Source organism: Diorhabda carinulata, chromosome 6 (assembly GCF_026250575.1).
Source record: "Diorhabda carinulata isolate Delta chromosome 6, icDioCari1.1, whole genome shotgun sequence".
Lineage (NCBI taxonomy): Eukaryota > Metazoa > Arthropoda > Insecta > Coleoptera > Chrysomelidae > Diorhabda > Diorhabda carinulata.
In genome coordinates, this window is record NC_079465.1 from 29,412,738 (window position 1) to 29,440,378 (window position 27,641).

General features: G+C 33.9%; 1 protein-coding gene across 1 annotated transcript in view; it reads right to left on the reverse strand.

Moving 5' to 3' along the window:
• Positions 1-25,835, reverse strand: part of LOC130895821 (hydrocephalus-inducing protein homolog) — a 141,327-nt gene extending 115,492 nt beyond the window's left edge. The window contains exons 1-12 of the mRNA XM_057803372.1: positions 25,640-25,835; positions 24,351-24,548; positions 20,797-20,998; positions 17,301-17,465; positions 13,988-14,241; positions 12,743-12,979; positions 11,011-11,248; positions 9,252-9,459; positions 7,560-7,791; positions 4,923-5,162; positions 3,239-3,360; positions 798-984 (exon numbers count right to left, since the gene is read on the reverse strand). Of these exons, the coding sequence (XP_057659355.1) occupies positions 798-984; positions 3,239-3,360; positions 4,923-5,162; positions 7,560-7,791; positions 9,252-9,459; positions 11,011-11,248; positions 12,743-12,979; positions 13,988-14,241; positions 17,301-17,465; positions 20,797-20,998; positions 24,351-24,548; positions 25,640-25,747 (2,391 nt within the window). The 5' untranslated portion in view covers positions 25,748-25,835. The remainder of the gene's footprint in view (positions 1-797; positions 985-3,238; positions 3,361-4,922; positions 5,163-7,559; positions 7,792-9,251; positions 9,460-11,010; positions 11,249-12,742; positions 12,980-13,987; positions 14,242-17,300; positions 17,466-20,796; positions 20,999-24,350; positions 24,549-25,639) is intronic.
• Positions 25,836-27,641: the final 1,806 nt, after the last annotated feature.

The window sequence follows — 27,641 nt, forward strand, 5'->3', positions numbered from 1 at the left end:
TACTTGATCGATCGAACCATCGACACGTTAATTAGAACTTCAAGAGGAGATGACAGTTCCTCAGATGACGAATAATGTTCAATAAAAATTAAGTGTTACTAATACTATGTACATAATGCCTAATTTTTATTCTGTCAAAATAAAATTCTTTCCTTTTTACGAATATCCTACCGATACGCCTTTGGCACACTATTTTCAGTGTTTATGAATGGATAACAATAGGCTAAACCCATATATTGACCCCAACCCGGGTGGTACTACCTGCACTTGAACGCCAAACTATAAAAATGGTTTAAATATTCGTTGGGTCACTCTGTGGTCCCTTTGTATAACTAATGAGGTTGTATTACTCTATACTTTTCTGAAATAAACTATAGATACAATCGCTCACCATCAGGCTGAAAGGAAAGCCAAGAATTTCTTGATTGGTTCCAAAATAACAGAAACAAACTAATTGGAAAAAAGTATATAGACATAATGGACATAATTCTCACACGTACAGAGGACTAAATCACCGATAGAATAAATCGAATTTTTTTGACACTTTTCTACATGTATGAAACAGAACTTTCACCAGAGTGATAAATGTATAAAAAGGCAAACAACAGACACCGCATTTTTTTTTATTTTCAATCCGGTCCGCCTACGAATTCAAAATTGAGTTTGACACCTCTGCTCAAAGTCCTGCGCCACTTTCCCCTACGTCCTATTGTAAGTATAAAAGTGACCGATTATTTCAAAGTATATCCAATTTGTAAGTCAACTTACTAATATTACGTAAAAGTAGGCGCACTTACCGTTGATATTTTTATGTTTGCAGGAATGGGTGAATCATTAACTACAGTTAATTTCTTAGATTTGGTCGTTAGCAATGTAACATTTCCAAAGTTTAACTCATCCGGGAAATAAGATATCACTGGTCCTTGTCCATTACATTTTATTCTACACATTTCTGTAGGTTCGTCTTGTCCAAGTAAAGTGAACCTAATCATTTGTAAATTAGTTATGAGCTAAATATTGTCAACCGACCTCGTGGTCCTTGAAGAGCAAGTTGGTCAAAAATTAACAATATAAACATGGAAAGGATACAAGAATCATCAATAGAACAGATAAATTATGAACAATATTCAAAGCAACAAATAAAAATGTAGAAATACTGAATATGAGGGCACCAGAAGATGCATTGAAATATGTTGAGTCACCAGGACGTGATAATGACTAAAGAAGGATTAATAACAACACAAATACATAATAGAATGGAGACTACTCCAGGAAATATTGAATTAGTCGAAGAAACAGTTTAAATATGACAAAAATTAGTCCAAGGTAGGTATTTTAGGTTTTCTTCGCAGTGCAAAAACAGCTGCAAGTAGAATGTTGTTGGCGATATTTAGAGCTTTGCTTCAAGGACCAAGAAATACAGATAGACAAGTACAAGAGCTTTTGTCAAAAGATCTACCGAGTACAATGGATTTTCATCAAACATTACGAGAGAAATCAGCGACAAAGTATGTTTGTAACTCCCATATATTGAAAGCCTAGTCCATAAGAATCCCTCCGAAGTGTACGTTCGAAGTCTCCTCAAGAAATTTCACACAGAATACAGAAAACTGCATTACTGTAATTTCTGCGTTTTCAAAAACGTTAAAGTTGCTATTACTTCACTTTATTCAAAACTTAAAAGCATTGCGTAGTGATTAATTGCGATGTTAAGGCGTTTTTCCAACTCATTGAGAAACGTTGAAACTCCGAAATGCAAGCGCTCTATCGGTCATCTAAACGCCGTAATATATGATCATATCGGATTTTTCTTCCTAATTTTATTATGAATTATATAATTTGATATATCAAATCATTTCAATAAAAAATTTAGTCCAAAGTAACGTTCAAATTGATGTCTATAATCGTAGTTTATGTACGGGTTTTCCAATAAGAGGTGTTATTTTGAACGGCCCGCTATTTCGGTAAATGTCACTTTTGAAGCTATCATTTTTTGACATTTGACAAGTAGAAATTACGCCATTAATGAAAATGGAACGATACACGCTTCAACATCGCATTGAAATTATTAAAATTCACTATAAAAATGGTGAAAGTTTGGCAGAGACGGTTCGTAAAACTAAAACATTTTTAAGTCGACGTGAAGCACCTTCTCGGACCGCAATACAAAAATTGGTGGAAAAATTCGAACTGTTGGGACAAATTAATGATGTGAAGAATAAAACCCCTGCACGTCGCTCAAGAACAACTGATATTATTGCTGCTGTAGCCCAAAGTGTTGAAGAAAACTCAGGTTTGTCCATTCCTCGTCGTTCTTTGGGATTAGCCATTCCACAAACGTCATTACACCGTATTTTGCATAAAGACTTGGGTCTTGAGACCTATAAAGTTCAGTTGGGTCATTGGGTCCTTGAAATGCATGAAAATGATTCGGAATTTCATCGAAAAATCATCTCAACTGATGAGGCCCATTTCCACCTTGGTGGTTACGTCAATAAATAAAATTGTCGAATCTGGGGCTCGAAAAACCCAAGAGTTATTGTTGAAAATCCTCTCCATCCTCAACGCGTGACTGTTTGGTGCGGTTTATGGTCTGGCGGTGTCATTGGACCTTACTTTTTCGAAAATGAGGCTGGAGCAACAGTTACGGTGAATGGATTGCGTTATCGAGAGATGATTAATGATTTTTTATGGCCGGAATTGGATGGTATTGATTTGGACAACGTTTACTTTCAACAAGATGGCGCTACGTGCCACACAAGCAACAAAACCATCGATCTTTTAAGGGAAAAATTTCCGGACCGTGTTATCTCTCGAAGAGGTGATCACAATTGGCCACCGAGATCTTGTGATTTAACTCCTTGCGACTTTTTCCTGTAGGGCCTCGTGAAAGATAAGGTCTACGCCAACAGTCCAGCATCGATTCAAGACCTCAAAGATGGAATTCGTGAGGCTATCGAGGACATAGGGCAGCCGCTTTGCAATTTGGTTACGGAAAATTTCATGAAAAGGATATGGTCCTGTAAGCGCAGTCGTGGCGGCCATTTGGCTGATGTTGTGTTCCATTATTAACGGCATACCTTCCTCTTTATAATGAAATAAACATCCGATCATTTATCTCAAAAATTGGCGTTTTTCTTTGAATATCAAAATAACACCTCTTATTGGAAAACCCGCTACAACTGGAGAGACCAAAATATTCTTATCATAGTTTACGAATAGTGTAAAGAATTCTTACATTAAAGGATATTCATTCAGTCCTCTTACATTTGTACTGATTTTTAAATTAACTTCTACTATCTCTCCTTGGCATATTTCGAATTCTGTGGGATTCAAGCAAATCTCCAAATTTTTCTGACCCTGAAATATTTAGTTGGAATACAGAGCCAAGACAAGCAATCTAATACAGTAATTACTCTAAATTACATCAACAGCTTAAGAATAATTGTAATTGTTTACTACTAGATCTGTATAGTATTTGGGAAAAAACTGCTGAACGTAATAAATACTTTACTGACTGTTTTGTACGATATTGTCAAATTTTGAATTTAGAAAATAACTTTTGTATTTAAATAAACAATCCTCAACATTTGGAAGTTTCTTTAATTGATAATTGTTGATATTTTTCAAATCCTCATTTACAACTGCTAAATTTTGATACTTGTGTTTGTATTTGAAGGCTTTGGACCATGCAAAACTTTCTAAAACGAATACTAATCAGAAAATCTACGTATACGGGTATTCCAGGACATGATACCGAAGTTCGGTAACGTAATTGGCGCAGTCGGTAGGATATTTCGGAAATTTAACGTCTTGCACGGGAAATTGTGAATTCGAGTGCATATCGAAGAACTGCAGATAGTTCGAGTGGACATCGAGAGTTTCCAGTGGACGACACCAGTAAAGAACTTCAGAAGAGCTAGAAAACGAACACCACCTTTTCCTGGGTTAACAATTTGCAGCCCTACATACTTCCGGAGTCTAAGGAAGATATTTAAATGTTTACTGATGAAACTGAGTGTTTCATTAACTTAGTAGGTCCATATTTTTTAGCTAATGATTTTCTACCAATGTTCACAGAGATATGTAGTTCTGCCCACTTCAAACAAATTTGGACAAACTGAACAAATATTATGAAAATCAAAACATATTATTTTTTTTTATTGCATCTGCTTAGATTAGGTTAGGTTAGGTTAGGTTAGGTTAGGTTAGGTTAGGTTAGGTTAGGTTTGGTTAGGTCACTATGATACGATGATACGTCTCCTATATCAAGATAAGTATTTTTTAGCTCTAAGTAATTCTAAAAAAATCTCTAGCAAAATAATTTCAGTATTTGAAATCTTATTAGTCGTTTTTAAATTTTTTTCTACGTTCAAAATCGGTATTGAAGGAATAGGGGTGAGAAAGAATTTCTTTTTTCAATGTTTAAAAATGTCCAAAGGCAAGATAGCATGTTTTGTATTAAATAAATACACAAATTCGATTCAAATTTAAACAATTTAAACTTGGCGCCAATTAAGTCCCGCCCAACGCGTTGTGATAGGTTGGGAAGTCGTCATTTTTAATGTATCCTGTAGTTTATATGACAGACAGTATTTTTTACATTAACAGTCATCCTCAATACTCAGTTGTGGCTCAAAGTTTTAGTGTAAGTGATAGAAAATAACTTTTGGCGAATCACCCATGGTTATTACATATATTTGCCGGTACGTCTCGAGAAACGCAGCGTTGCCAAACCGTTGATTATTATCACTAACAACATCTCGAATAGTACACTAAATAGATACGAAATTTTTTGTTTCAAGTCTTCTAAACTTGAAAGCGCACTTTTGAAATCAAAAATTGGTTACTCCAAACGAAATGAGATTTGAAAAAAATATACCCAACTATTATAATATAAAAGAATTGATCGATCCACTTACCTCTAAAGGGGTATATTTCACTCGACCGCAAAAATTAGTATTATTTTTGAAAAGTATAACTCTTGTATAGATAAAAGATATAAAGCAAAAATTTATAAACACTTCAGACGGTTCGACGGTCAATTGGGGAGCAAGACACTTATAATGAACTGGAATTTCCAATTGATACGTTGCCGAACCGTACATCATGACAATTAGTTTTTCACCGACTTCGTTGAGAACCGTAGCAGTCAGTTTCACCTGAAGATAAGAAAATAATAATTGAAAATTAGACATTTATTTGGTTGAGCTAGGATTTCTAATACATCTCGAATAAAATATTGTTCAACCTCTACGATCTACCGAGTGTTTCGATTTTGTAAGATTTGGAAACATCCGACTTAAATCTGGAGAATACGGTGTGAAATTAACCAATTCTATCACTCGATGCGTTATCCTTCGAGCATTTGCAGGCAATTCAAAATACCCGTACCATGACCTCCACTATTGAAGGTTGCATCTCGATAGAGGTGGTGGGGAAACTACTCTTCACGTTTTCCGCTCTTACCATTCGAAATTTCATAGTCATGGCGAGAATAGAGCGGATATAAAGAGTAGTATACCGATATCCTTTCTCTTTCTATTAGTAGTTCGCGTTTACTTGAACCGGCTCCCTTACGTTGCCTTCTCTATGTTTAATATAAACTCTATGGATGTCGAATTCGGACTTCTACTCAATGCACGCTCCAAAACGTTCAGATTTGTCAGATTCAGATGATAAATAACAGATGATTCAATTCAAACAGCTATTTCTGAAACTTTTTTTAAGCTGATTCAATATCTGCTTTCAGTTTTTCTCTATCACGTTATTACATGTTTTTTATGAAGAAAAACACGTTTTTTCCACACATCAACAATACAAATTTTGTTTTCAGTATACAGAGATATACAAAGTCTGGCTTTAGTGAGAGTCGAGAGAGATAACCAGCGCCTAGGTCGCCCTGTGACTGTTTCAACTTCGGAAACAGCGACCAAAATCAACCAAATTGTGAGTGCAGATCGTCGAACGAGCATCCGGATGATTCTCAAGGTTGTAAACGTCGATAAAGAAACGGTTAGAGGAATTACACATGACAAAAGTCTGTGAGAAGTTGGTGCCAGATTTCCTTGAAAGGTTAGAAAAAGATCTGCTTTGAAAGGGACTCAATTTGAGTCTCAGCAAAAAACGGCAGAGCTCCTAAAGGTCCTCGCCGAAGAAGACTTCCAGCACTGCTTCGATCGATGGAAAAAACGTATGGAAAGGTGTGCGGCGAGGGGATGGGAGTATATTCAAGGGGAGCATTCGATGTAGAATAATTTTCGTAGTAAAAACCCTTTTTCGTAACCAGTTTCGTTGTTTAATAGCCAGACCTCGTATGAATGAAAATGAATAGTGTCTTGGCAATCCCTCTTGAGATTCCAGCAGTAATCAGCCTTCATAATTTTGTTCCACCACCTACCTTGTTCTTCGCCGTAAACCCCTAGGTTCTCAGGAAAATGATCAAGGTGGGAACGTTATTGCCTTTATAATTGTTCCTACTAGGATTTTGTACTCGAGATCTTTATTGTTGCCCAAGCTAGTTTATCCTACTGATTCATATTTTTTTCAAAATTTGCGTCTTCCCGCTTTGATTTTTTCTGAGGTAATGCGGAGAAACAGACGCCTTCTTTTGGGCCACAAACTGCTTTACGAATCTGAGCTTTATGTGTAGTTTTAAGCCACAATTTTTGTTTCCATTCCCATAAGAGGCACGGCATTTTCTCATAACTCAGCTGTTGATCTGATAGAAGACATATTATTTTGAAATCGCCGCATATTTGATGTTTCCCAATTAGTTTTCAACATTTTCATACATTTCCTTCAAGTGAACGGAATGGGCAACTGGAATGTAGACGGCGAATGAATGCAGAACAACTTCTTTGAGAGGAATCAATAAAAATAATGTACCTGGGGCTAAGAAATTTTTCCTAGAACCTAGAACGCCACATTACTCTATCGATAGGTTTAAATTTCTAACCAAATCATTTAATTCTGCTCGAGTAAAAAGTTTCCTGGGGTAAATTGATCCTCTGATGAATTGGCATCATTCTCAGATTTAGCTGGTTAGTCAATCGAAATATCGGATGGAGACGGAATTGGTAGATCTGGCCCGTATCGCACAGGTCATAATTGATGAGGGAATGCTATAGTGAAAAACCCTCTTTTTATTCTTAAAACTGTATCCACTGAGGTGACTATAAAGTGACGAATTAACTTGCTACAATATATTGTATTGAACATATAAATCCTAGTTTCACACGAGAATCCTAAATGTGCGCTTAATCGCCGCGGTGCGTCGCGGGTGTCTGATTATTCAGTGACCGGGAATGAATACTCGTGATAGAAATGATCGATTTGTGAGTTATCTAGACGTGGTTGAAAAAAACGAATCGCTTTTTTGAAATCTGCGTAAAAAACTGCATAAATGATTTGGATGGAGGGTGGTGCAATTTACAAATTGCTCGGAGCAGTGGCAGTGTCTTCAAACATCGCTCCAGCAAATTGATTTCCTATTTTTTCGCTACTAGGAAAGTCGAATTCATTAAATCGATTAAAAATTAAAAGGGACTTTCATTTACCATGATAGTTTGACTTGTAAAAGGTGGTACTACGCCTGCAGAAGGTTCAATTTCAAATTCGCTAGATTCGCCTTGTTCGTATCGCCTGTTCTTATTATTAATAACAAAATCTATCGGAACCTGAGAATCGTTCGTTAAAATGATATCTTTTGTGAGCTCCGATCCGAATGATACGTCCCCGAAATCGACTTCTTCGACGTTCAATTTTAGAATTGGAAAAACTACGTTGCCTCTGAAACAAACAACAACTCTCATTAAATATCAGAACATCACATCTGTCGCCGAAGAAACTATTGCTGATTACAATAGTTTCGCCAATATAGATATAAAAAAAGCTAAGAAAAACTTTATTGGAAAAACTTATTCATTTAGTTGTGAGAAAATGCTTTTTTCTGATATATAGACTTCGGGAAATGATATATTGGAGATCAGCAATAGTCAGACATCATATTTGTATTCCAGAAATTATGGTAGCGCTCTACTATGATGTATCCACCAAGCTTTGGAGTCTTATGTTTATGTGACACCCCATTTTTTTATTGAAGCCTTTACTCGTTCAAAATCTACATCACGGAAACTGTCTAAGCCTATAGCTCTAACTCATTGTCTTATTTTGGAGCTATCAAAAAGACCTGTTCCAATTTTCTCCATAATGGGCTGAAGAAATTTTTCCTTCCGGCAGACGTTTATGCTTTCCCAACACTATCAAGCGCTAGATGTATTCTGGATGGCAGGACCTGCTTTCGCAAAGACCTTTCATGGCATCCAAACAGTCCTCGCATAATATTTTGAGTGAAAACTTTTCACTTATTAGCCGCTTTTCATTGGACCCTGCATCTGGAGATGTAGTTTTCTCTCAAAGGTCTTCAACAGCTCTATTCTGATAACGACGGCTCACAAAAGCTTTTACTTCAATGGAAAAGTTTCGTATGTCTGAGCTGGTAGGAAACTGTTCTTAATCAGCCAGATTTTGGAAACAAATGTTTCTACCATCAGGAGCTTCTGCTGGTAATCCTAAAGTTGACAATATCTGCGTGTTGATCCCAGCTACGTTCTTTATAAGATAGAAAATCTTTTTTACTCATTTCGCCGAGTAATCGAAGAGTAATTTGTCGACGATATCTCATTTGGTTGTATTTGTAATCGATAATCGTTTCTGGTTTGTTTTTCACTGCTCATTGAACACCTAAAGTTTACTTTCACTCTGAACAAAAGTTAACACCGTTTTATTCGGAAAAATAATGTAATATAGATAGTTTGGATTGAAATGCTTTTTTTTCTTTTGTTTTATCTACAAAACATTCATTTTCATTGATGGTTTTTGCCTTTTCCCAGAAAAAAAAACGAATGGGGTACAAAAGGTGCTCAGTTCACGACCGGTACCCTGTTTAAACCAAACGCCTTCATAGGCAGGTACATTTTACTCGTCTATTCACATTTTATAATTTAATATTCAATTGTAGCAAGTTAACGATGTATAATAATGATTTTTTTCCAAGTAGGACTACAATTAAGTCTAAATAACGTTGTCCAATTTATAATGATTCCAAGTATCTATAAAAGTAGTTTATAAAAAATATGTTCTATTAAGAAATCCATTATTTATCGAAAGAAACATAAAATGGAGATCATATATTGGCGATAATACATGGAAACGTCTATAAAATGAATATTTGAATTGTTTAAACTTACACCAATAAAAAATTGATAGTCTCCTTGGATTCAAGTATTTCAAAATCGACTCTTTCTACAAATTGACCTTGTACGTGCGACGAGAACCTGATAACAAAAGCTCTACAAACATCATTCCTTTTTAAATATTGAAATTCGGGATAACATTCGATAACGCCCCCAAACTCAGTTTTCTTCTGCTTGAATATCACGTTGGCAGGTACAAAACCTAAAAATAATAATTTTAATAATGCCATAATATTCTTTTTCCTCTTAGTTTCAAAATGGTTAAACGAGGAGGTACCAAAAAGTAACCGGCCACGGGTGGAGCTTTTGTAGTACTGATTTCTGCCGCTACTCGTCGCCAGTTCAGTGCCGCGCGGGCCGTTGACCTATCACGTTATGTTCGTCACTAGTGACCGTTTTTTCTAGTGCTGCTCCATATTTTTATGATTGCAAATTTAAGTGAACCACGAGCCGCTGTGAAATTTTGTTTTATACTCGGTAAAAACGCTGCTGTAACTGGTTTAATATTGAAACTTGCTTACAAAGGTAATGCTATGGGGAGAACTCAACTGTATGCTGCCCCAATCGATGAAAATGTTGAAAGAATTCGGGAGATTGTGCCTACAGACAATTGATCAACTGTCTGAAATCAGTGGAATATCTTGGAGCTCGGTTCAGCAAACAGGTGACTGGTTCTTCCACCATGACATCGCATCTGCACACTCATGCATCACTGTTCTATAACCAAATACATTCTCTGTGAAATTTCACGCTCGTTTATTGTGAAGGAGGGGCAGTTTCCTTTATTTGTGGAGATCACGTGGATGGGTTCGGACTCGTTGTCTTGATCTCGATTTTTGTTATATCGCTATTGAATCTATATTTTAAGGTATTGGCCGACAATTTATTATATCATATTGTACTTTAGAATGTGGGATAGCTCTAGCTCTTCCTCTTCTAATTCATTCGCTGCCCGGTGTAGTGCTCTGGAGTTCCGCTCTCGCACTCTGCCAAACTTAGCATCTTCAGGTGCCCAAAGAAGCGACAGTGCCCCAACAGGACCCCTGTTAGTATTTATAGTTTGTCGAGGCCTAGATTGATACAATTCAACAGATCTTCCCTGGTTATAGTGTTTTTGACTATCACCGCCCTTCTATATAATCCCAATAACTGGTTTCACCCCTGTCTACCCACTTGCCACAAAAGGGATCAGGTTCTATGAAGTGTTTAGTCATTTTTGGAGTACAATTTGCCCTTACTGATTGTTGTTTTTCGCCAATACTATGTGAAGAAGTGGAGGATTGTACATGCTCAAGCCAGTCTTTGCAACTTCGAATTACTATCCCTCGTGGTGTTCAGACCAGTTCTAGTACACCATACGTGATTGATTGGTCTCGCGATTGCTGTGTGCTGTTTCCTCCTCTGTCTTCCAATCAATGGCTTGCCTGTCTAGCTTTAAGGGATCAAGATTGATTTTTTCCCGGTGAAGGTAATTAGGCAGGTCTTGTTCGGGTTGACATTTAGTGCCAGAGATCGATGCTACAGTCTTGTATAGTTGAAACCTCTTGTCCTATTTTTATTTTTGCTGTTCTAAAGGATAGAAGTTGTTCCATACATCTGGAGGTTTTCCTATCTAGCCCTCTCGCGTCTAATGCTCTTTAGACAGCCCCATGTGGAGTATTATCAAAGACGCCTTCTGTCTTGCTTGTCTTCTTTTTTAGTCAAAGCATACAATCATATAGATAAACGTAGAATTTATGAAATTAACAATTACCATCATTTTTAACAACAACTTGATATTCATGAACAACGTCCACAAAAATTGAACCGATATCCAGCTTGCTGATATTGAAAATAATATTCGGTCCTCTTCCTATACCAGAGAGATTCAAAGGAATCCTTTCGAGTCTACCAGTTATATCGAGGTAAGCCTTACTGGTGAAAAGATCGTTCTTTTGCGGTGAAAATATGACAGTTATATCGAAAGATTGGTTGGGAAATATTTTTCCTTCCTAAAAAATATTTGTTAACGTAAATATAACCAAATAAAAACCAACTAAAGTACTGATTGATTCCATAAGATTAGAATATAGAAAATTCAATAGACTAGCAGTAGGATGGAACTCATTTCACATAACCTCAAAATTCATTCAACCAAATTTTTGGTTTTTCATTTTTATCTTTAGCTTTTTTTCATTTTAAATTGAATTTTCGTACAAAATGCCACAATAGACTCGAATTGGGCGTACAGGATGTGGTGAGATGGGTCAGGGCTCGAAGAAGATTCTGGAGGGATAACGTAGAAAGAATGCCAGATGACAGATGGGCTGAAACTCACCGAACACACGCAGACTTGTAGGCACACCACCAAAGAGGTTGTACGAGAGCTGGAGCTCAGCTTCTCAGGAAGATCTAAGAAGAAGGCCAAACGTATAGGATTGAACAGGACCTGGTCATATTGAAAGAGAAAGAAGAAGAAGGAGAAACTCGAATCCGAAATTTTTTTTCTAATCATTGTATACTGGGTGGTCAACTAAGAACAGTTGTTAGCCATATGTCAAGAGCGGATTGTATTACAGCTTCAAGGAAAAAGTGTGTTACAAAAGAGGCCCAGAGACACAAGTAAAAATCATTTTCGGAATTTTATATCCATCATTGGAGGGCGTATTTGAAAGATAAAATTAAAAAAGTGAAATTTTTTGAAATTTACTCAATCAAGGGAAAGATTTTGTCTCAGCAATAGGAAAGTTTGAGTTAATCTTTCAAAAATAAACTAAATAACATCAAAATAGCAAAAACTGCATTTAGTTTACTTTTTAAAAAACCTACTTAAACTTTGATACTTCTTTTTAAATGACAATATATAAAATATATCCACGTTGCTAAATAAATTGCTTGGAATTTATATAATTTTGTATTATTAGGTAAAAGTTTTTTCAAACAACATCAAGTTTATAAAAATCTCCTAAGCGGAACCGAAATTTTTTCAAAATAAAGTTCCAGCTCTCCCCCATCTCTTATTTTGAGAGACTAAAATTTTTGTAGTGAAAAATGCGCAGAATTTAAAGAATGTTTGAAGATTTTGCTTATTTTATTTCATATTTTCACGCTCCCAACTATTGTATAGTGTGTGGTCAAAAATATGACCGACGGCCGTCCATAGTTGTCCACTCGGTACAATTTTCAGCTATTTATCAAAAGTTGACATTTTAATAACCCGAAAAACACGATTTTCAATTTTATCTGTCTACTTTATATTCTATTTCATGCACCACAAGGTATGATGCTCTATAGTTCTGTAACAGAATTGACGCGTTGTACTCCCTGAACCTAGTGTCTACATACTGGGAAGTATGTACCCCTGACGTAACACAAGAAGGAGTACATCATGAGTAGTTATGCGGAAAAGAATATAAAAATTCAATTCATTTCAACATATATACAAGAACTTTGGTCATTTCATTTGTTTGGATTTGTTTGTTTGGAAAGAACATAGTGGATCTTACCATAGGAATTATTTTGAAAGTTTCGTTCTTGTACATGAGTGGCATCTCTTCATCTAATACGTTCAATTTGTCCTCCAGCTCCTTATCACATATCACTTTATGTCCTCGATCATCAATCACTTCCATGTATTCCAGTTTAGTCGATTTCGTCTTCTCCAATTCAGTTAAATCTTTCAGATTTTTAGCAATCGACTCTCTTTCCTTTCTTTCTTCCTCTTCTGTTTCATATTGTTTCCACTGAAAATCAGATCGTATAACTATATTTCAGCTACTCGTGGACAAAGAAGCACCAAACAGATGGCTTACTAGCGTAAATCTCTTTCCAGAGACTACAACGAGCACGTTCGCAGCTGAAGAACTGAAAGAACTCCGCGCTGAAGAGAAAAAAATGTGTGTATATGAAATTAGTCGTAATGATTGCGACGGGAAGTATATTGGGCAAACAAAGAGATCTGTTAATGTCCGGCTCAAAGAGCACATAGACAATTAAGACATGGGCATCGAGTAAAACCGATCACGCTTCCAGCCATAATTATGGAACAGTTTAAATAGGGATGAAGGGTTTTCTCCCTTCAGTCCACTTTATAATTTGATGGTTAAGAAATAAACGTGAAGATTCACGCCTCTAGGAGGTTTTCAGTATAAAATAAAGTAAATGAAATTAATAGGTTATAGTTTAACTTTACTAGTTTAACCCCCATTCCAATGAATAAATTTTTTGTGTAATGATGTTGTTTAGCTATACTTTCGAATCATTCACTGCCAATTTGGACCTGGACAAGCATTTTTTGAAAAGATTTTCGCTTTTGATGATCGTTACAACCTAACCAACTATCTAGTTGGAAAATTGAATAATGTATGAATTCTCTTGAAATTTTGATAAATCTGAAATTGAAAAATCAATCAATACCACTTGGTACGAGCCATGCAACTAGCGACCTCTATGGAAATCAGACAAAAACAAATTTATGGGATGTATTAGCTTTCAAAAAATAATTGTATGAAATTTAATCACAATGTAGCCAGTAATTGCGACAAAATCATAAAAAATGTGTATAATTGTATTAAACTTTTGATCCCTAATCGAACCCCAATTATTTTTCCAGTTTTTTACCTATACCAGAGCCGTTGCCGCCTTTTTTTAAATACGCTGTGGAATATAATTAATATAAAGATGTTTGAACACATTTTTCCTATTCGAAAATTGCATAGCTTCTAATTTTACCTTACTAGAAGTAATCTTACCTTGAAATCTAATCTAAAAGGGCTCTTATTACGAAGACTTATTTTCTTATAATTCTGCAATCCAACAAAAACTTCGGTGAACTCAACGGAATTGTGTTTAAGACAAACATCAGCTTGTTGAATTTCGCATGTCGTTGGAATTTTCAAAAACAGATCATCGCACTTTAAAATCAAATGTCTTTTCACGATATCAACGTTTTTCTTCGGAATACAAGTTATTTTTAATTCTATAAGTTCATTCGGTTTCAAACAACCTACAATAAATTATATGGTGCATTGACGAAGACAACGAAAAAAATGGTTCAAATGGAGTAGACACAGGATTGAAAATTGTTAATTAACAATCCACGGTGTTTGTTTTTGGAAAACAATACGCCCACATAAATGAAAAAGGAGTTTAATACTATGTTTTCCATACCAAATACTTCAATCAGATAAAAAAAAGGTTTGACGGAAAATTGAGTTACTTCATTAGATTTAGCACAACTACAGAAAACTCAAATTTAACGATTTATAAAGCTCAAGAAGCTATGGCCCCAAATATCTGAGAAAAATGTGGAAATTCTTACGTCTCAATTTAAACAACCAAAATTTAGAGCAGCGGAACAGCAAGGAAAATATGTGAAATTGAGGAGGTTACAAGGGAAGCAGTACCAATCTATTATCGGACTCCTTTGGACCTTCTAAGGATACCATAAGTCGCCATTCAAAACTATTAAGTGAGATTCATAAAAGTCCGACGTCTTCAGTCTCTGAAGACGTCAGACAAAGGACTATTACCAGAATCAGTCGCAAAGAGATATCGATTCGAGCGGAAAGTCTTGTTGTATGTCTGGTTTAGTTTACTTCACAACAAAATAATACCAAACTGCATACAGCGAAATTTAAGCAGATTGAGAAAGAAGAACTTGATGGTATTGAGCTCCCATCGCATCCAGCATTTAGTACGGGCCCTGCACAGTCAGATTACTATTTATTTAGATTAATGGCGAATTTTTTGCGTAGAAACAACATGAATACAAAGGAGACGTTGAAAACGGAATGCGATTATTTTTTGCATCTAAACTACATAAATTCCCATCAAGCTGAAAATCGGTAGATTTGTTTAAAATACAATTGAAAATAAAATTTGAATGTTCCCCATCATTTCCGTGTATGATGAAAATTTTATTCGAGGTCAAATGTCAAAAAAATGAGTTTTACGCAATTTTCAGCAAAACGGTGAGTTTTATCATAAAAATACTTCTGATAAAAATTGTAGATCATAAAATTATCTACAAAAAATGTATCAATACTTTTTTTCTTACGAGCTACCGTTTCTGAGATATAACGATATAAAAAGTTGTAAAATTTATGTTTTAGATTTACTGTCGTATTTAATGGTTATAATAGTCCGGTCGATTTAGACATTCGAAGTTACATAAATTTTCATCAAGCTCAAAATCAGTGAAATTGTTTAAAAATACAATTGAACATAGAATTTGAATGTTCCCCATCATTTCCGTGTATGGAAAACATTTTATTCAAGGTTAAAGGTCAAAAAATGAGTTTTTCGCGATTATCAGCAGAACAGTAGGTTTTATCATGAAAATACCTCAGACAAAAATTGTAGGCCTTAAATTTATCTACAAAAAACGTGTCAATAATTTTTTTCCTACGAGCTACCGTTTCTGAGATATAACGATTCAAAAAGTTGTAAAATTTATGTTTTAGATTTACTGTCGTATTTAATGGTTATAATAGTCCGGTCGATTTAGACATTCGAAGTTACATAAATTTTCATCAAGCTCAAAATCAGTGAAATTGTTTAAAAATACAATTGAACATAGAATTTGAATGTTCCCCATCATTTCCGTGTATGGAAAACATTTTATTCGAGGTCAAAGGTCAAAAAAATGAGTTTTTCGCGATTATCAGCAGAACAGTAGGTTTTATCATGAAAATACCTCAGACAAAAATTGTAGGCCTTAAATTTATCTACAAAAAACGTGTCAATAATTTTTTTCCTACGAGCTACCGTTTCTGAGATATAACGATTCAAAAAGTTGTAAAATTTATGTTTTAGATTTACTGTCGTATTTAATGGTTATAATAGTCCGGTCGATTTAGACATTCGAAGTTACATACATTCCCATCAAGCTGAAAATCAATGAAATTATTTCAAAATACAATTGAACATAGAATTTGAATGTTCCCCATCATTTCCGTGTATGGAAAACATTTTATTCGAGGTCAAAGGTCAAAAAAATGAGTTTTTCGCGATTATCAGCAGAACCGTAGGTTTTATCATGAAAATACTTCAGACAAAAATTGTAGGCCATAAAATTATCTACAAAAAACGCGCCAATACTTTTTTTCCTACGAGCTACCGTTTCTGAGATATAACGATTCAAAAAGTTGTTAAATTTATGTTTTAGATTTACTGTCGTATTTAATGGTTATAATAGTCCGGTCGATTTAGACATTCGAAGTTACATAAATTCCCATCAAGCTGAAAATCAATGAAATTGTTTCAAAATACAATTGAACATAGAATTTGAATATTTCCCATCATTTCCGTGTATGGAAAAAATTTTATTCAAGGTCAAAATCAAAAAAATGAGTTTTTCGCGATTATCAGCAGAACCGTAGGTTTTATCATGAAAATACCTCAGACAAAAATTGTAGGCCATAAAATTATCTACAAAAAACGTGCCAATACTTTTTTTCTTACGAGCTACCGTTTCTGAGATATAACGATTCAAAAAGTTGTAAAATTCATGTTTGGTTATAATAGTCCGGTCGATTTAGACATTCGAAGTAACATAAATTCCCATCAAGCTGAAAATCAGTGAAATTGTTTGAAAATACAATTGAACATAGAATTTGAATGTTCCCCATCATTTCCGTGAATGATAAAAATTTTATTCGAGGTCAAATGTCAAAAAAATGAGTTTTTCGCAATTTTCAGCAAAACGATGTGTTTTATCATAAAAATACCTCAGACAAAAATTGTAGATCATAAAATTATCTACAAAAAACGTTTCAATACTTTTTTTCCTACAAGCCACTGTTTCTGAGATATAATCATTCAAAAAGTTGTAAAAATTGTCGTATTAAATCCAGATTGAATTATAAAAATTTTAAAATTAGTTTTTTTTTATAGTTGAAACGTCAAAATTTATCTTTCTTTTTAAAACTATCAAAAAAAACTAATTTTAAAACAGAAGAGACCTGAAATCAACAACATTTAGATGCATTTATATATCAAAAGGTCTAAGAAATTGAAGAAATTTAATTATAATCATACATAAGTTATTATATCGGCTCTTACCTTTCACTGGAGAGACTTTAAAAGGTTCTTCAATAGAGTTTATATAATAAGCATTGATTTTTCCGCAATTATATAGTAACACTGATTTTTCAGAAATAACTCGAACAGCAGTAGGAGACAACTGCAGTTCGTCAGATATTCGTAGCATTGGTCGATGTCCTATTGCTGAAAATATAACAATTAATGATTAATTTAACAAGAAACCATCACTTTATTACCATATTAAGAAAATAATTGATAAAACAATCGTCCATTAATCTATTTAATATCTTTAAGGCATCAAATAAATGGTTACAGAACTATCATTTTTTTAAAGAAACTAATTAGTACTGAGACGAAAATAAAACAAAATTAAATTCCTCCAGTTTCGCGCTGAGATCACTTTCCAAAGAACTGAACTTATCCGCCTCCTTAACAGTCTTTTATGCCCTTATTGAGTCGTATCTCCGACATGCCCCTCCCTTCTGGGAGACTCAATTTGAGCAAATCTCTAAGATACAAAAGAGAAGAAAAGATACTCAACGTTAAGAATTAGTTAAGGGCTCAATATTTTACAATGAGAATAAAATGCACAATCACTTGCCAATTGAAATCGAATCGATATAATCTTTTCCCGTATTACGCGATAATTTGAAAGCATATTAATTTGAAAGTGCCTTCTGCTTCTATTCTAACAAAAATGTAGAGTACAAAATTCTCTATAAGAAAGTATCTATTCCTAACCTCAAAATTTTCACCTCAAAATGGGTTTATACAGTCAAAAATATTTTAAATCGCAAATAACTCGAAAACTATGAGGAATTTGAAAAAAACTGCAGTTACAAAAATGTAGAGTACAAAATTCTCTACAAGAAAGTATTTAGTATCTATTCCTAACCTCAAAATTTTCACCTCAAAATGGGTTTATACAATCAAAAATATTTTAAATCGCGAATAACTCGAAAACTATGAGGAATTTGAAAAAAAGCTGCAGTTACAAAAATGTAAAGCACAAAATTCTCTACAAGAAAGTATTTAGTATTTATTCCTAACCTCAAAATTTTCACCTCAAAATGGGTTTATATAGACAAAAATATTTTAAATCGCGAATAACTCGAAAACTATGAGAAATTTGAAAAAAAACTGCAGTACAAAAATGTAGAGTACAAAATTCTCTACAAGAAAGTATTTAGTATTTATTCCTAACCTCAAAATTTTCACCTTAAAATGGGTTTATATAGACAAAAATATTTTAAATCGCGAATAACTCGAAAACTATGAGAAATTTGAAAAAAAACTGCAGTTACAAAAATGTAGAGCACAAAATTCTCTACAAGAAAGTATTTAGTATTTATTCCTAACCTCAAAATTTTCACCTTAAAATGGGTTTATACAGTCAAAAATATTTTAAATCGCAAATAACTCGAAAACTATGAGGAATTTGAAAAAAACTGCAGTTACAAAAATGTAGAGTACAAAATTCTCTACAAGAAAGTATTTAGTATCTATTCCTAACCTCAAAATTTTCACCTCAAAATGGGTTTATATAGACAAAAATATTTTAAATCGCGAATAACTCGAAAGCTACGAGGAATTCCAAAAAAGTGCTAGAGTAAAATATGCACAGCACAAAAGTCTCTACAGATTGGTCTGTCAGCATTTTTTCCTAACCTCAAAATTTTCACCGTAAAATGGGTTCAAAGTACTCAAAAACATTTCTAAATGCGGATATCTCCAAAACTATGAACATTTCGACACAAACTGCCGAAACAAAAAATGTGGAGCGCAACATTCTGTACAAAAATGGTCTCAATTTTTCCTAACCTCAAAATTTCTATTATAAAATGGATTTGAACGCTCAAAAATATTTGGAATCGCGAATAACTCGAAAACTATGAGGAATTTGAAAAAAAACTGCAGCTACAAAATGTAAAGTATAAAATTCTCTACAAGAAAGTATTTAGTATTTATTCCTAACCTCAAAATTTTCACCTTAAAATGAGTTTATACAGTCAAAAATATTTTAAATCGCGAATAACTCGAAAGCTACGAGGGATTCCAAAAAAGTGCTGGAGTAAAATATGCACAGCACAAAATTCTCTACAAATTGGTCTGTCAGCATTTTTCCTAACCTCAAAATTTTCACCTCAAAATGGGTTTATATAGACAAAAATATTTTAAATCGCGAATAACTCGAAAGCTACGAGGGATTCCAAAAAAGTGCTAGAGTAAAATATGCACAGCACAAAAGTCTCTACAGATTGGTCTGTCAGCATTTTTTCCTAACCTCAAAATTTTCACCGTAAAATGGGTTCAAAGTACTCAAAAACATTTCTAAATGCGGATATCTCCAAAACTATGAACATTTCGACACAAACTGCCGAAACAAAAAATGTGGAGCGCAACATTCTGTACAAAAATGGTCTCAATTTTTCCTAACCTCAAAATTTCTATTATAAAATGGATTTGAACGCTCAAAAATATTTGGAATCGCGAATAACTCGAAAACTATGAGGAATTTGAAAAAAAACTGCAGCTACAAAATGTAAAGTATAAAATTCTCTACAAGAAAGTATTTAGTATTTATTCCTAACCTCAAAATTTTCACCTTAAAATGAGTTTATACAGTCAAAAATATTTTAAATCGCGAATAACTCGAAAGCTACGAGGGATTCCAAAAAAGTGCTGGAGTAAAATATGCACAGCACAAAATTCTCTACAGATTGGTCTATCAGCATTTTTTCCTAACCTCAAAATTTTCACCGTAAAATGAGTTCAAAGTACTCAAAAACATTTCTAAATGCGGATAACTCGAAAATTTTTTTACCAACAGACTTATGAAAGATCATTTAGAGAAAAGTAAAACAGAAAAAAAGCTAAAGCAGGAGAAGTAAGAAAAAAACGGAAGAAATGCCAAAAAAGGAATCCAAATAAGACTGAAATTTAGTTAGAATAAAAGTACAAAGAGATTACAAGAGTATTAAAGAATTTCAACAATAGGAAAACTTGAGTAACTTTAGTCAAAATACGGAAGTGAAAGACAGAGAATGAAAAATATTTTTAACTATTTTTCTATTATTTGTACAGATAAATTTGTAGATCTTTTCTCATAAGATTGGTTAGGTTAGGTTAGGGCTCGCGAGGATTGTACCGACGGACAATCAACATCCTTGGGCTAGTGATTTCTGTCGTTGATAATGTTGGTTCGTAATTACCCCACAACGACTCCTTCAGCAATTCAAATGAGACATTTTCGAACACCCATCATACGGTCTCGCCTTAGCACCGAGTGATTCTCACCTATTCATTAACCTGAATCACGGGGCTCTTCCAAACTGACGTGGAGCTCAAAGAAACCTTTATTGCAAAACTTGTTCACAGATATGACAAATACCTTTATGGTCAAGGTGATTATATAGAGAAATAATTCGCCCGTCTTTTCCTCACAGCCCATCAAAGATTGGAAAAAAACAACCCCCGTAATTTGATGTATAGTCCAAATAAATTTGTTACTTACCATAAACGGGTACGATGAATGTTTCTTCATTCGTAGTACAAACCACTTCTAAATAATGATCCCTTGCAGCAGTCGGTTTGAAAATAACAGTAAGAGTATAAGTCACTCCGGGAGCGATTTTTGTGAAATCGTTTTCACATCCTGGTCGCACCAGATCGAAATAAGGAGATTGAATATCGTCAATTTTCAAATTTCTACTTCCCTGGAATACAAAATATTGTTTACTGCGACAGTTACAGAGGAAGCACATTACTAAGTACTGTCATCGAGAAATATGAAACAGATTAAGAAAAGATCTAGAAAAAAAAAACAATAGAAGACTAGCAACAGGGTGGTAATAACAAATTAGACAATTAACTGAAAAAACAATAAGAGATGACAGAGAGACACATCTGTGTTTTATAGATCTTGAAAAAGCCCACTCCGTTCTTCATCATGCACATTTGTGCGGTCATCTTTAAATGCTCTCACCCATTTCTTCACCATTCCATCACTCATAATGTTTTGTCACGGATCTCACGATGAGTATCGATCGGTTTTACGCTTTTAGCACTAAGAAATCGTATAACAGCCCGTACTTCACAATCGGCGGGACTCACGATTGTCGGAGGCATCTTAAACACTCAGTAAACAACGTACACAATGAAGAATCAGACTGTAATGGCGTCGGTGCGTAGACAAGAGATAAAGGTATACAGCGCGCATGTGCGGAACGCCGACCTTGAGGTTGCGGCGGCGGAATCGCAAAACGGTACTTACTTAAAAAATATGCCTCGTATTATCACTTTCGCACGTCAAATTAAAGATAATCAAAAATTTTGTGAAAGCCATAGACAAAGATGGAATTGGTTCAAAGTTTTAAAACAAAAATTTCCTTCTTTGAGTGAAGCAAAAATCGTGTATTGGTTCGACCTGACGCCAAAAAAATTAATTAAAGATCCGACATTCGTTACCACCTTAAATGAAAACGAGAAGCTTGGATGGCGTTTGTCAAAGTTATTGGAAACTATTTGGGTAAATTCAGATTCCATGGGCTCAAAAAATCGATTTTTTTTTTCATAAATTGCTTTGTAAACATGTCTAGAATACGGTAATAAAGTGATGTTCGAAAATTTCAAGTCGTTTTAAAGATACAGCAGGTACAAGAATGAGCTGTTCGGAGCGCTGAGTTGACAGTCGGGTTCGTGTATCTGGCCCCCCTTTCATACATATATACATTTATACAAGTTTCTACAAGCTTTAAAAGATTTTCAAGAGGAAGAAGAGGGAATACTCTATGGACCAGGTATCGCCGATTGAGAGTAATTTGAGATTTTCATAGTTTTAAATAGATTTTAAACTAAACTTTAAACGCGGTTTTCTCAAAACTGTTTTTTTCAAACTTTCCTCCATCATATCTCAAAAACGGCTTGACCGAATGACTTGAAATTTATAGGGTACACTCAACACATGTAAATGCATATAATGAACTATTATTAATCGAAAATTTCGAAAAATTTCAATTTTTTTATAGCAAAAAACAAAAAAAAGCGCAAATTTTTATTTCAAATGTCTACCAAAAGTCCAATTTTTTGTATATTTATTTGATAATAGTCCATTCCGTGCATTTAGGCTTACAGATTAGAACGCCGTTTTTTTTTGTTTCAGATAAGCCAATCAGCCGGAATTATAGAGGAAGTGCGAGCTCATTTTTTCGAGGTGTTTTCGAGGGTTTTCAGAACGCTGAAACTCAAGTTTTACACAATATTTTTAGTTTAAAATTTATATTTATATTGTCGAAATATATGTTAATAAATGATAATAAATTTAAAGCTCTATCTATTTAGTGGTCGTAGAAAAAAAATCACTAAAAAACAAACCATCTCATGGGATGACCCCCATAAGTTGTTAGTCCGTTCAGGCGTTCTACCCAACCGATTTGCTTATTTTTTTTTTTCAATGAAAGGTATTGATGCACAGATCAGCCATCAACCATCGGATTTCATCTAATTTTCGCCATTCTCAAGTTATACTCAAATGCGATTTCCCCCTGTACATTACTTATGGGAGTTTTTCACATACACACGTTCTATCCTCAATATCTCAGGTTCTATTCAAGATAGAGACTTCGTTTTGATTTAAGAACACTCAATGAAACATCCTCTTTCTTTTGAATTTTTGAACACTTAAATCGGTTGAGTTGGAGAGGAGCTAGACGCGGACATTCAATGTGGAGTTATGGATTTTTGTAGGTTTTTGGCAATTTTTCTACATTCAAAGATCTATATCTCAGGTTCTAATATAGCCACAGAGTTCGTTTTACTTTAAGAACACTCGCTGAAACACCTTCTTTCTTTTGATTTTTTGAACACTTAAATCGGTTGAGTTGGAGAGGAGCTAGGCGCGGACATTCAATGTGGAGTTATGGATTTTTGTAAGTTTTTGGCAATTTTTCTATATTCAAAGATCTATATCTCAGGTTCTAATATAGCTACAGAGTTCTCGTTTTGGTTTAAGAACACTCACTGAAACACCTTCTTTCTTTTGATTTTTTGAACACTTAAATCGGTTGAGTTGGAGAGGAGCTAGGCGCGGACATTCAATGTGGAGTTATGGATTTTTGTAGGTTTTTAGCAATTTTTCTACATTCAAAGATCTATATCTCAGGTTCTAATATAGCTACAGAGTTCGTTTTGATTTAAGAACACTCAATGAAACATCCTCTTTCTTTTGAATTTTTGAACACTTAAATCGATTGAGTTGGAGAGGAGCCAGGCGCGGACATTCAATGTGGAGTTATGGATTTTTGTAGGTTTTTGGCAATTTTTCTACATTCAAAGATCTATATCTCAGGTTCTAATATAGCCACAGAGTTCGTTTTACTTTAAGAACACTCGCTGAAACACCTTCTTTCTTTTGATTTTTTGAACACTTAAATCGGTTGAGTTGGAGAGGAGCTAGGCGCGGACATTCAATGTGGAGTTATGGATTTTTGTAAGTTTTTGGCAATTTTTCTATATTCAAAGATCTATATCTCAGGTTCTAATATAGCTACAGAGTTCGTTTTGATTTAAGAACACTCAATGAAATATCCTCTTTCTTTTGAATTTTTGAACACTTAAATCGATTGAGTTGGAGAGGAGCTAGGCGCGGACATTCAATGTGGAGTTATGGATTTTTGTAGGTTTTTAGCAATTTTTCTACATTCAAAGATCTATATCTCAGGTTCTAATATAGCTACAGAGTTCGTTTTGGTTTAAAAACACTCGCTGAAACATCTTCTTTCTTTTGAGTTTTTGAACACTTAAATCGGTTGAGTTGGAGAGGAGCTAGGCGCGGACATTCAATGTGGAGTTATGGATTTTTGTAGGTTTTTGGCAATTTTTCTACATTCAAAGATCTATATCTCAGGTTCTAATATATCTACAGAGGTCGTTCTTTTCTATTATAATGATTTCTGATACTTATTTAATGGATTCGATGCGATCGAAGCCGCGGATAAAAGCTGGTCTCATATTATTAGCCACCGTTGATCAATGTTACGTCTAAGATTCAATGAGTTAAAATCTACTCACTGATTTCACATTAAGGAATGTTATTGTTGCTTTGTAAACTTTGAATTCTTCAAAATTCTGAAATACAACAATATCAGGCGTTCTCGCAAAAGTATTAGCCTTCGTTCGTATTTGTTGTTTCCTAATGGGTTTGGAAAGCTGGTCTAATCGTTCTTGGAAGGGCGTTTGAAGCTCTGTCAATAATCTAGATGGCGGTACCTACGAAAAAATATTATTAGGTTAGGTTAGGTTAGGTTAGGTTAGGTTAGGTTAGGTTAGGTTAGGTTAGGTTAGGTTAGGTTATTATTAGAATATTATTAGAAGATATTCGTATCGAATTACTCAATACAGAAATGTGCGTTTGATCGACATTAGAAGACAGACACAGTACAGTAACCAAGAATAAAATATTATTTTCCTATTCCTATTATTTTTCTAATAGATCTGTGTAAAGATAATTATATAAAAGGTATGCAATGAACTTTTACACGTTAAAAACTGGAAAGAAAAAAACACATTGTGCTCAAGCAAATGTTTATTGAAAATAACTCATTTCTTAATGAATAATAATAATGCTCTTTAGTTACAATAGTGGTTTATTCACGTAGATACTACATAAAAATAAATCAGTTGGAGATAGATCAGGGTTGCGAGGGAGCCGTTGGGTAAACTCTCGTTGAATGTAACAGGTTACGCCATCTAGCTGCATCCATGTTCTAATGTTGTACCCGTCAAAATAATGTGGAAAATGGACTACAAATATGCTACTGGACTACAATTGGTATCTTAAACGTGAAACTGTTTCTGAAGCATAAAAGCGAAGCCGGTTTATTAGCTTGAAAACTCGCAGCGTGTACTTGAGCCTTATATGCTACACATCGGACGGCTTCTACTTTCATAACAGCTACCTAACCTAACCTAATCTACTTCTTTTTCGTTAATGTTATTTCTTGTACGGCTTCTACTTTCACAACACTTAACCTAACCTAACCTAACCTAGCCTAATCTACTTCTTTTTCGTTAATGTTATTTCTTGTACGGCTTCTACTTTCACAACACCTAACCTAACCTAATCTACTTCTTTTTCGTTAATGTTATTTCTTGTACGGCTTCTACTTTCACAACACCTAACCTAACCTAACCTAACCTAGCATAATCTACTTCTTTTTCATGTCTATTCATTTTTTCTTAAACTACTTTGTATAAGACTGTTCTTATAAGTTTTGTGGAATGTATCTGGATAATATTATTATACTATAATACTTTTTAGAAATCTAATTATAAATTATTATATATAATAAAACACTTACTGTTATCTCATTGTATTTGACGGGCAAGTCTAAAAAATATGGTAAAAGTTTCATAAAATCGCATTTGTGCCATGGACAAAAATCTTCATCTCCATTCTTAGTTTCCATTTTTTGAAATTAATTTAAAAACTGCATACAAAAATAAGCAGCTGACAATACAATGACATTACTTTCAATGCTAACTTGGACATTCGACATTCTATTTTTGACGTGGTAGATGACTTTTATCTAATATTTAAAATTCTCGTGTCGCGGTGTTTGTAATTGAACTCCTACATCTATTTTTCATCCCCCTAAATGTAAAGGGTAGTCCACGCCTAAATTTTTTGTTCTCTTTTTTTATAATACAGTATACATGGCAAGATTTTCATTTTTTTTCTATTACTCTGAATTTTTCACCCCTCTACGATTAACCCGTGCTTTTCCATGGCGATTTTTTTATTTTATTTCAATAATTTCCTTTAATTTTGATTTTTTCTTTTCAATTCATTTTGATCTTACGCCTTAGCCAATCGATAACCAATCAATTATCAATATCTATTGGTTCGAATATTGATGACAATAAATTTTATAGGTTAGATCGTTATAAGTGAAGTTGAAGTTTATAGGTTAAGTGAGGTTAGTTGGCTGTTGATGGCGTTGAATTGTTATAGAATTCGTTTTTTCAAAATCTAAAAGATATGCATAAATTACACCAATTAAATCATTAAAACAATAGAGGTTTTTTATAGTTTGTTTCAGTTGTCAAAACTTTGGAAGATTCATAATTCATACTATGTCCTTCATGAGAGAAATGAGTCGCTAATGAATGAATTTTTCAGTGCAATAATTATTTATTTACAACTTATTAATTAAGTGATAAAGACAGTTTTAACTCTCAGTTAATTAAGTGATCTCATGTGATAAAAAACATGTACCTGTACATATTGTATTTAACATTTTTTTCAAATAGTTTTAAATCAAAACGAAAACGTGTACGCGTTTAATAAATCTGTTTTATTATTGTGAAAGGTAAGTCTAATAATAAGCAAACTTTTCACCAATATACTGATAGAAAAATTTATTAACTATTAATAATTTAATTTATTTGAAGACAATTATTTATTTTGTTGAATTTTAATGAATATTTTCCCAAAATGTATAATTTTATCCCCGAAGTTTGTATCCACCTTAATAATAACGATTAATCACGGCGGTGTTTAACGAAGTATTAATCACTGCTGTCAGATTCTTTCTTGATTTAGCTACATTGTATTGTTTTGTTTCAATAAATCGGTTTTTATAAATTTATCACATAAAACACTACTGAATATTTTCGATACAGATCTGTACACATAAAACAAACTAAAAAAGTAAATTTCCCTAGACCGGCTTAGAAACCGGAACCTCCATTTTGAAGGCATGGAACATTGACATATTTGACGTATATCTGCTTCTTAATGTTTCGTGGTTTGTGAAATTACAAATTGAAATAAAATTTTGACATAAAACTGTCAACATTATTTTGTTTTTAGATTTCTCGATGTTTTAATATGTTTTATGTAAAATTATGTATTATTACACTATTATGTGTCCCTAATAAGCTATTTTCCTGCATTCAAAGTTATCCACCAATGTGGATAGTAAGGTAGCAACTGTCAATGGCGTTTAAAAGACACTACAGTCCATTCAAATCGTACACAGTCTATATGTCTAGCTTGCTTAAAGATCTTATCTGAATAGAAATTAAACAGAAGTGATAAGAGTCTGTCGATTTTCCGTTGATTCGGATATAGAATGACTCAATTTTATAACGTCTTAAATCCAATATATAGTTTTCTATAATTAGTTCATAGAACGGACTCTAGAGGCACTCCAAACAGGAACTAACCGTAGCAAATCAATAAATTTCGATTGTATTCTTTCATATTTTCAACAAAAAATATGTCGCAATCATTTGTATCATAAATAAGAAACATAAATATAATTATATTATTGCAATTATTGAAAAAAAAACAGAGCT